The sequence below is a fragment of the Benincasa hispida genome, chromosome 10, assembly GCF_027475165.1.
Source record: "Benincasa hispida cultivar pf3 chromosome 10, pf3_genome.v1.1, whole genome shotgun sequence".
Lineage (NCBI taxonomy): Eukaryota > Viridiplantae > Streptophyta > Magnoliopsida > Cucurbitales > Cucurbitaceae > Benincasa > Benincasa hispida.
This window is the reverse complement of record NC_143487.1, coordinates 19,470,979-19,480,982: the sequence shown is the minus strand read 5'-3', so window position 1 is coordinate 19,480,982 and position 10,004 is coordinate 19,470,979. Positions and strand designations below refer to the sequence as shown.

General features: G+C 27.0%; 1 protein-coding gene across 3 annotated transcripts; it reads left to right on the top strand.

Moving 5' to 3' along the window:
* Positions 1-682: 682 nt before the first annotated feature.
* Positions 683-9,708, top strand: SHP1 (K-box region and MADS-box transcription factor family protein). Of its 3 annotated transcripts, none has more exons than XM_090306264.1 (8): positions 683-798; positions 1,255-1,496; positions 5,854-5,938; positions 6,924-6,985; positions 7,245-7,344; positions 7,916-7,957; positions 8,077-8,118; positions 9,265-9,708. In XM_090306264.1, exons 1-8 carry the CDS (start codon positions 733-735, stop codon positions 9,451-9,453), a joined length of 828 nt encoding a protein of 275 aa, XP_090162390.1. In that variant the 5' UTR covers positions 683-732; the 3' UTR covers positions 9,454-9,708. The 3 variants fall into 3 exon arrangements, with proteins under 3 accessions (XP_090162390.1, XP_038900672.1, XP_038900673.1); XM_039044744.2 differs by lacking the exon at positions 683-798 and adding an exon at positions 951-1,091; XM_039044745.2 differs by lacking the exon at positions 683-798 and adding an exon at positions 954-1,166.
* The last annotated feature ends 296 nt before the right edge of the window (positions 9,709-10,004 follow it).

Below are 10,004 nucleotides of genomic sequence, written 5' to 3'. Positions count from 1 at the left end.
TGTCAACCTAATTGAGATATCTCAATACACCTTCATTCCCTCTACCTCTATTATCTTGTTCAACTAGACTTTTTGATCAAACTCTTGTAATATTATTTTTTTCTAATATTTAATATCGACTTTCACTTGTTTGTTCTTCTATATTTCAAGTTCACAAGTGAGGAGGAGTGTCGTTAAATGACATAATATTAAATTTACCTTAACTCATTAGTTTAAACTTTTGGATAAATAGTGATTAAACAAGGATACTTCATTATCTAGATGAGAAACATACAATTAAAAAGAGATTCGCTCATTTTTTCATCGTTTGATATTACAAATTCATAACAAACTTTGTTCAAAACCGACCCGTTTACACTCCAGCTAAAAGATGATCAATAATGCAAAAGGAGGGAAGAATATACATTAGATATATTTGTGTGTATATATAAAACCTAAACTCCATAATTAACTTGAAATATTCTTAAAAAATAATGTCTGAGCTTCATCTTGAAAATAGTGAAGGAATCTTCCTATGAGACCATACCCAAGAAAGCTAACAAATTTTCCTCATATAAATAAATATATATATATAAATCTGTTTGTATTTGTGTATATATACAAAAGAAAGTAAGTAAAAATTAGGGGGAAAAAAAGGAAAGAAAAAAAAGGGAAAAAAAAAGGGGGGGTTTCCATGAGTAACAGAAGGCCTTATTCCAACCAATTTAGGGGTCACTTTTTAGAGAACCTTTTATGGGGAACCCTTGTCTTAACTTTTTCCCATACATGAAGAAATGGATGGCTAATGGGATTTTGAAAGTGAACCCTAATAAAAACACTATCTCTCAATAATTTTATTTTTTTCCCTTTTTTTTTTTTTTTTTTGTGTGTGTGTATTATTGCTCTTTCTTCTAATTAGATAATTAAGTCATTGGTTAACCCTCTTTAATTTCACACAAAGAAAATAGTAATATGAAAAATTTTCAATCTTCTTTTCAGCTTTAAATACTCTTTCCTCTAAAAACCTAACCCCACACCACCATATATCCTTTTTCTTCCACTCTCTTTACTAAAATCTAATCTTCCTTTTTCATTAACTTGATCTCACCAAGGTTTGTTTTCTTCAAAATCTTCAAACCCCATCTTCAAAGTTTCAAACTTTATATCATTTTTTCATAGATCTAGTGGTAAAAATCAAAACCCATCTTTCTTTCTTTCTTTTTTTTTTTAATTTTTTAAAATTTTTAATTTTTTTTTTTGGGGGATTTTCTTCAGATTCCAGCCACGGAGTTCCCAAGTCAAGCTGGAGAAGGATCTGCCTCTTCCCAAAAAAAAATGGGAAGAGGTAAGATTGAAATAAAAAGAATTGAAAATACTACAAATCGTCAAGTCACCTTTTGTAAGAGAAGAAATGGATTGCTCAAAAAAGCTTATGAATTGTCTGTTCTTTGTGATGCTGAAGTTGCTCTCATCGTCTTCTCTACTCGTGGCCGTCTCTATGAATATGCAAATAATAGGTATTTAATTAATTTCCTCTCTTCAATTTCTTCTTCTTTCATCAACCTTATAATTTATCGAGATAAATTAATTTTCTTTAAAAAAAGAACAATTTTTTTTTTTTTTTTTAATCTAAGGAAGGGAAGAGAGAGAGAGGGGAGTAAATGAAAATTTAATGGGGTAATTGATTTTATTTTATTTTTTTCCATTTTATTTGATAAAGTTTGAGATTATTTTCCTCCAATTTTGAGCTTACTTGTTTATACAGATCTATGATTAATGAATGGCTATGGAGTGGAGTAGTTGACAAATACTTAAAGTTTAGGGTTTTACTAAGGGATTCCATGTTTTAAAATCTTTATTTATTTATTTGAAGAAATTAATGTTTTTTTTAGGGTTTTGTTTTTTTAATTTTAATTTTTGGCTGCAAATGTCATCCGTCTATAAATTCGTCAGCCTAAGCTGTCTTTGACAGATGATGATGGTGTCATTGGTCTGATTATTTCCATTTTTTGACTCTTCTTCCATTACTTTTAATGTTGGTACTGAACTGACCTTGGAAAAATTATAAATTTTTGCAAAGGGGTTGGTTAGATATTGTTTGATTTCAACTGGGTTTTTTTTTATATAAAAAAAATGGATTATCTTAAGTTTTAAGTTAATCATTTTGCTAAGGGTAAATTAGTCAATTTTTAGAGAAGAGTTTCTAATGAAATTGATTTGGGTAAAACTCTTCACATTATAAATATTTTGTTTTTATGTTTGGTTTCTTGTTTTGGATAGACATCTCACCTTTTTAAATACATTGTTAAGTGCTTTTTTCTTGAACTTTTTGGTGTAATGTATATCATAGCTTGTGGTTTATTAATAGAACAAGTTCTTTGATAATTAATCATCTTATGTTTGCTTTCAATTTTAGAAGATTAGTAATTTTTTTCTTTTCATATTTACTATGTTATGAAAAAGACTGAGACTTTAGTCAAAATATTAAAACTAAATTAAAGACGTAATTTTCCAAGTTTAATTTGTTTCTAAATCAAATATCTTGATTAATTCTAAAAAAACCAAAATACAAAATGGTTATCAAATTGGTAAATAACTTCTAAATTATAGATTTTAGTTTTATTAGGGCTTAGTAAACTATTGTTTTCATTATACGAATATACAATATAGTCAACCAAAACATAACCCAATTAGTTAAGACATATTCCCGAATCAACCATTGGAGTTTTGAATTTTTACAAAACATTGAATATGCCAAAAAAAAAAAAAAAACTAAAAGAACATAAATATGCATTAAAATTTGTCCATTTTTCTTTTGTACAAGCAAGTAACACTAAATAGAAAAGAATATAAAATTATTTTAAATGACAAAACTGTTAAAAATATTTATAAATAATAGTAAAATATCACGGTCTATCTGTGATGGACCACGATAAACTACTATATGTGTCTTAGACACATATAGTAATCTGTTGCGATTTATCGTAGATAGACAATAAAATTTTGTTATAATTATAAATATTTTTGTTCATTTTTCTATATTTGAAAACAACCCTAGATATAATTGTTTTCTAAACTGAATATTTTTTTTTTCTAAGTAATAAGATGTTCTTTTCAAAATTAAAATGTTCCTGAATTATTGCTACTTGTTTAGGAATTTTACAATTAATATCTTGAAAGTACTTTACCATTTCTGCTCCTTCTTTTATGGTAGAAATTAATGAAGAAATTTTCCACACAAATGATCAAACCATTACCTAACAAACTTAAATTTTATTTTAAACAACTTAAGAATGATTGAATGGTAATTTAGAGAATGGATGAATAGTAATTAGTATAATTATTTTGTGGGTTGCACAATAATAATAAAATGAACAATGTTTTATTTTTAATGAAAAATGTTAATAGATATATTATTATTGCAATATTGAAGAACCGTGCAGGCCTCTAACTTTTTATTTGTTGCATAGAAATAGAAAAAGTTGATAAATAGCTTCCTATTGCTAATATTTTCATATTTCATCACTTTCAAACCCTTTCTCTCTTCAGTCAACTCAGAAGTGATATTTCATTAATCAAATCCGACAAGAAAATGTTGTGACACCATTCTTCATCATTTTTATTTTTTTTTTTTTTTTGGAGTGGGGATGAGTAAAAAGAAAATGGGAAAATTTGAAAAATCCCATTTAAAATATTATTGATTATAGGATTATGGAAATAAAAGGGAAAGTGTGTAATTCATTTTCTTTTGCAATGGAAGAGAAACCCATTCCATTTCTATGAAACTTTGACACTTTGATTCTTTCCCCCTTTACACTAAGTTAGGCCTTTTTTTAAAATGGTTTTTGAAAGCCATAAGAACCTTACCAATACACCTGTTTTTAATAACTCTCTTTGATAGAGAAAAATGGCCCTAAGTTCCCAAAATGTTAAATCTTTAATACCAATTAGAGTGTAGATTCAACGTTTTAAGATTGGAGTTATTTAAGAGTATATTCGAAGCTTAGATTTAAGAAAACGGTGTTTAGAATATAGATTTGAAAAGTATATGCTTGGAGAAATTTTTCGTGAATATAGGAATAATGTGATTGTTGATTTTATATCATTACAATACAATGATTTATAACTGATTATTCAATGTGGTTGCCTCATAATAATTGTTAGGTATGGTGAAATATTAAAGAATATGCATGTTCTCTATTAAGAAACTACTAATTATAATAAATTTGAGTTATTTCTCTCTTATACATTCATAAAGGTTAAAATAACAATCAGCCATATTGTGATAGCCTTACTAAATAATTTCTCATGGTTTAGAGGGAATATTCTAGAATGTAATAAAGAAATTTACTAGAGGAGACCGTCATGATGTGACTGATAGTTTTACACCATTAAATGTATATGAGAGAAATTATTAGAATCTATTTCAAATTTGCATCTTATAATTATTATGAGACATAAATTTTTCATCCAAGTCTAATATTACTAGGGGTAGTCACATTAAATTTTTTTCTCCCCGTTAAACCCAAGTTTGGAAATCTCTGTCCCGAACATGAACAAAACTTAAGAAACCAAATCCATGTCCTAAACGCTCGATGGGAAGTGATTGCGGAAGAAATAAGGATGGAATGTGGGTAGGCATTATTGAGAAAGAAAAGAGAAGAGTGATGAGGATTTAGGTTTAGGGTTAGGTATTTTATCCAATGTACAAAGGGAAAATGGGGAGTATGGTAATAGAAAAATGAAAAGGAATAATATATAGAAGTAAAGTAATGGATAAAATTCTGTGAGATCTTCTGACTTTCAATCACCCTCGACGAAATTAAGGTATCACACGCCACCACCCACTTTCTTGGAATCCTGCCCTTTCTTCCCCCTTCTTAATCCATTGGTTCTTGGGTGTGTTTATTCTCCTTATTATATATATATATATATATATTTTTAGGTTAAAATACATTTTTTGTCCTAAATTTTTATGAAAGTAACAATTTAGTTCTTGAACTTTGGATTGTAACGATTTAGTCTCTATACTTTCAATTTTGTAATAATTTAATCCCTGAACGTTAGTATATAATAATTTAGTTCTTGTATACTTTTGATATTATAACAATTTAGTTCTCTAATGTAAAAGAATTCATCAAAATTAGATGTCAAGTTTTAATACTTTATGATGTAAACTTTGTATTTTTTGAAAAATATTAAGTTTCTAATTAGTTTAACAGTTTATTTATGCACAAAATCTCATTAAATCTTAATATTAATTTCTACAATGGGGACTAAATCGTTACAAATTTTAAAGTTCAAGGACTAGATTATTACATAATAAAGTTCAATGACCAAATTGTTACAAAATTGAAAACATAGGAAATAAATCATTACAAACCAAAGTTTAGAGACTAAATTGTTACTTATATGAAAGTTTAGGGACTAAAAGTGATTTTTTACCTATTAACTTTTATAAACATGATATCAAAAGTATTTTTTAATGAGTAATATTTGAGTGTATTTTAGAGTGTCTATCTTTTTGTGTCCAATTCAATCATACAATTGAAAAAATTTAAAAATATTTAAGGAAAAGAAGAAATAAGTTTGTTCATCACGTGAGGAAATGTAGTTGGATAATTAGGTGGAATATAAAAAGATTGGTGTAATTCAGGATGCACCCCAATTTTTTTTCTTTTAGATTACATTCGAATATCTAAAAATGAAGTTTTTTTTTAAAGAAAAATCGAACTACAAACCTATTAGTCGTTAACATATATTATATATTAATTGAGTAATGCTTGCTTTAGTGAAAATGAAGCGTTAAGAATGTTTATATATATTATGAGTTTGGGAAAGGATTATGTTTAAAAATGAGTAAAATTTTGGCAGTGTTAGAGGAACGATTGAGAGGTACAAGAAAGCATTTGCTGACTCTTCCAATTCCGGATTATCAGTTGCGGAAGCTAATGTACAGGTAATTAATTTTTATTTTCCTTTTATATATATATAATTAAGATGATGATCCTCCTTTCGTTTGTTTGTTAAACATTTGGTTTTTAAAAAATTATTATAATTTTTTTACAATTTATTTGTAATAGTTTCATCTTTCCTAACTAAACACTTATGAATCGTTTCATAACTATTTGATGTTTTACTTCTAGTTTCTGAAATTTGTGTTGGTTTTATACTTCACCTTTAGAATGATTTTCATCATTCTTCGGTAACATGTAAATTCTTAGCCTTAAATGTTAAATCTATTTTTTTAAGTATCCAAAACTTTTTTTTTCTTTTTTAAGTAATTTACATCATATAAAGAAATGAAGAAATTATAATAATGTTTATAAGTTTAATTTTTAAAAACTAAATTAAACACTTTTTCATGAAATTTTTGGTCTTTCCTTTCAATTTCTTTCACATAATTCACATTTTTAAACATTTGATTTTTAGTCAAAAATCCAAAAATCAAAATGTTCTTTAAAATTTAACTTAGCTTTTGAAAACATAGGTAAAAATTGAATAAAAGAAATTAATAAGTAGTAGTCATCTTTTGAAAACTTAATTCTTAAATATGAAATAATAAACTCTGGGGTCATATTCACAAGCAAAGACAAATTTAATGTTTTTTGGATGGGCGATTTCATTTTATATTCTCTGTTTTTAAATTTTATGTTGGTTTCTTTCTAAATTTTTTATATAATTTTTACATTTATGAAAGAAACATGTGAATATTTAGTCGAATTTCAAGGGAAAAAATCTGAAAAATTACTCCTTTTTTATTTTAAAAACATGGGTAGAAACTGAGTAACAAATATATATATATATATATAGATGAAATCAGTGTTTATAAGCTCAAATCCAAAAAAAAATAAAATATGAAATGTTGGATATTATTTATGTCATTTTGTTATGATAATGTGCTTTTAGTTTATTGTTCTGACCCCAAATGGAACATATTCCAGTTTTACCAGCAAGAAGCCTCCAAGTTAAAGAGACAGATTAGGGAAATTCAGAACTCAAACAGGTTGGTTAACTCAAAAGTTCCAAAACACAAACTTTTATATATATATATATATATATATAATGAAACTACTAAAAATATTTATAAATAATAATAAAATATCACTGTCAATCTGCGATAGATCATAAAACTGCGATAAACAGTGAAATTTTACAATATTTGTAAATAATTCATTTTTCTATATCTGAAAACAAACCAAAAAAAACCAAAAAGAAAAATAAAAAGTAAAACTTCAAATTTGCTATAAATTTACCTTCATCAGGCATATTCTGGGAGAAGCACTCAGCTCATTATCATTAAAGGACCTCAAAAGTCTGGAGGGCAGATTGGAGAGAGGAATCAGCAAAGTTAGGGCTAAAAAGGTCTCTCCCTCTTTCACTCTCTAATTAAAATGATTTTCATGTGAAAGTTGGAAGTCTCGTGTTTGAATCCCTTTAACCATTATTTCCTCTCATTTCAATCCTCATTCCAATTCAAATCTCTGTTAAAAGTATTGATATAATCAAACTAAATTCCACCATAACGTGTTATAATTCTATATTTCTGTATTAAAGTGGGAAGTCTTGTGTTAGAAACCTTTCTTATTTTCTTGTTGTTTATATTAAAGTAGTATTGATATTTTAACTCCTTTTGATTGTTTATGCTTTTGAGTTCAATAATAGTGATTTAGAGTCGGTTTGATATCTTATCTAGATTCAGTTTCGGTTTGATGAGTTTATTTTTTATATATAGCATTTAGATTGTTATTGGATTATATGATCCATAGTAAGAATTTCAAAAATAACATTTACATCTTTACAAATTCCGAAGATGTTCATATACCAATCAATGAATAGATAAAATACAACTCTATTTTTCATTAGGTCTTTTAGCTTCGAATTTCTTGTTTGAATCTAACAAAATTTAGAAATTGTCATTTTCAATTTTGTGCAGAACGAAACCTTGTGTGCAGAGATGGAATTCATGCAAAAAAGGGTACGTCTTTAAAGTGAACAAAAAATATTGTTAAGCATTTAGAAAATACCTCGTTTTAAACAGATCTATAATCTCTACTTGTAAATTATTATTAAGCAATAATCCCTTTTTTTCTTCAGGAAATGGAGCTTCAGAACCACAATAACTATCTGCGAGCACAGGTCAAATTCTCACCTTTTATATAAAAGAAGTTTATTTCAATATTATATCCTCAAAATTTTAAAACTTTTATTTTTTACTGTTCAACTTTGAAATCTATTTCAAGACATGCGTTTTTAGAGTTTTCTTTCTTCTCTAATAAAATATTGATGCAATAGTTAATGTATAAAAATTGAAAGACACATATGACATCATTTACAATATCATTCACATAAACTAACCGATAAAGTAATGTATTTAAAACGATTATGTAGATGATTTTAACAATCATCTTTTTAGGATTAAACAAATGGTAACGATCAACATCCTACTATGTCACATTTTCATGCGCCCCTCTTAATTTCATAATAAAAAAAATAAAAAATATTCTTTTAAAAAAAAAGATAAAAAAGTTTTTCACACGACAAATATTAATTGGATGACTGAGTGGATTGTACAAAGATAGGTACAAATTGAGATACACACAAATAATATCATATAGTTTCTAATTTCTACACATGAATCAACTTTATTTATTTCAATGAAATTTTATTATTATTTGGAATAATCTCAAAGTTCAGAAGTATTTTTAAAAACAAATTTCAAAGTTGAAGTTTAGAAATGAATTTTCAAACGTTATGTCGCCATAATTTATGGCCTTACCAAATTTGTCGGCTCTTTAGAGCACCAAATCCACTATTTTTTTTTTTTTTTTGATTATGATGTATCTATCATAGTATTAAATTGAAAGGCTTTTCTCTAACCTTTATAGGTTGATCTTTTGTCTTTGAGCTCTCCTCTAACTCTTTGTATACACATTGAGTCTCTATATTTAATTTGATAAATGCATCACTATTGAATCCGAAGTATGATGGAGGTGTTACGAATGTGTCAACCTAGTTGAGATATCTCAATGCACCTCTTAATCCCTCCTTCCTTTAGTATATTGTTAAGAAAAATCTGTCAATTAGGGATACACAAGATCTTAGGCAAAACTTTCCTTGTCTTTACTTCCTATGGTTCGAATGGTATAAATCTTGTCTTGTTGTAAAAGGCTATTCTCGTGACACATTAGAAACATAATTGAAATCAAATCTAATGTTTAGATATATTTTGTATAACTTAACAAAAAAAACGTAACCGTATATATATTTTGTTGCGTTTTATAGATTGCCGAACACGAAAGAATACAACAACAGCAACAACAACAACAAACGAACATGATGCAAAGGGCAACATATGAGACAGTGGGAGGACAATACGATGATCAGAATAGAAGTTATGGGGCTGTGGGGCTTATGGATTCCGACACTCATTACGCCCATCAAGACCATCTCACTGCCCTTCAGCTTGTTTAAATTTTATAACCCAAAAAAAAGAAGAAAAAAAAAAAAAGAGAGATTAAAGCTGCCTTTTTTCTTTTTTCTTTTTTTTTTTTTTTAAAAAAATTGTTGTTGTTGTTATTATTATTTCCGATCTGCAATTACCCAGGATGTCAAATAATACTGCCTTTTGAAGGTCCCTGCTTCTGGCTGAGATAATTCTCATGGTATTTATTTGTGTAGTGTTATATATTATGGTACAATCAAATGACTGAACATAGACTTCCTTAATTATATATGAATATATATTGAAACAAGAAAAAAAAAGATGTTTTTTTTTTCTTTTGTATTATTAGGAATTGAACAATATAGAACAAACAATGATGTTTTTTTTTTCTTTTTTAATATATATGTTTTTGGTGATATATGTTGATATTTATTTGTTTTGGATTGTGGATTGTTGACATGGTTGTTGCGTAAGATGGGGATGTCCTTTGGATTTTGTATTGTAGTTTGTTTGTTTTGAGCAACTCGTTCATATTAATTTAGGTTCCTTAAATAATTATTTAGGTCTCTAACCATTTTGG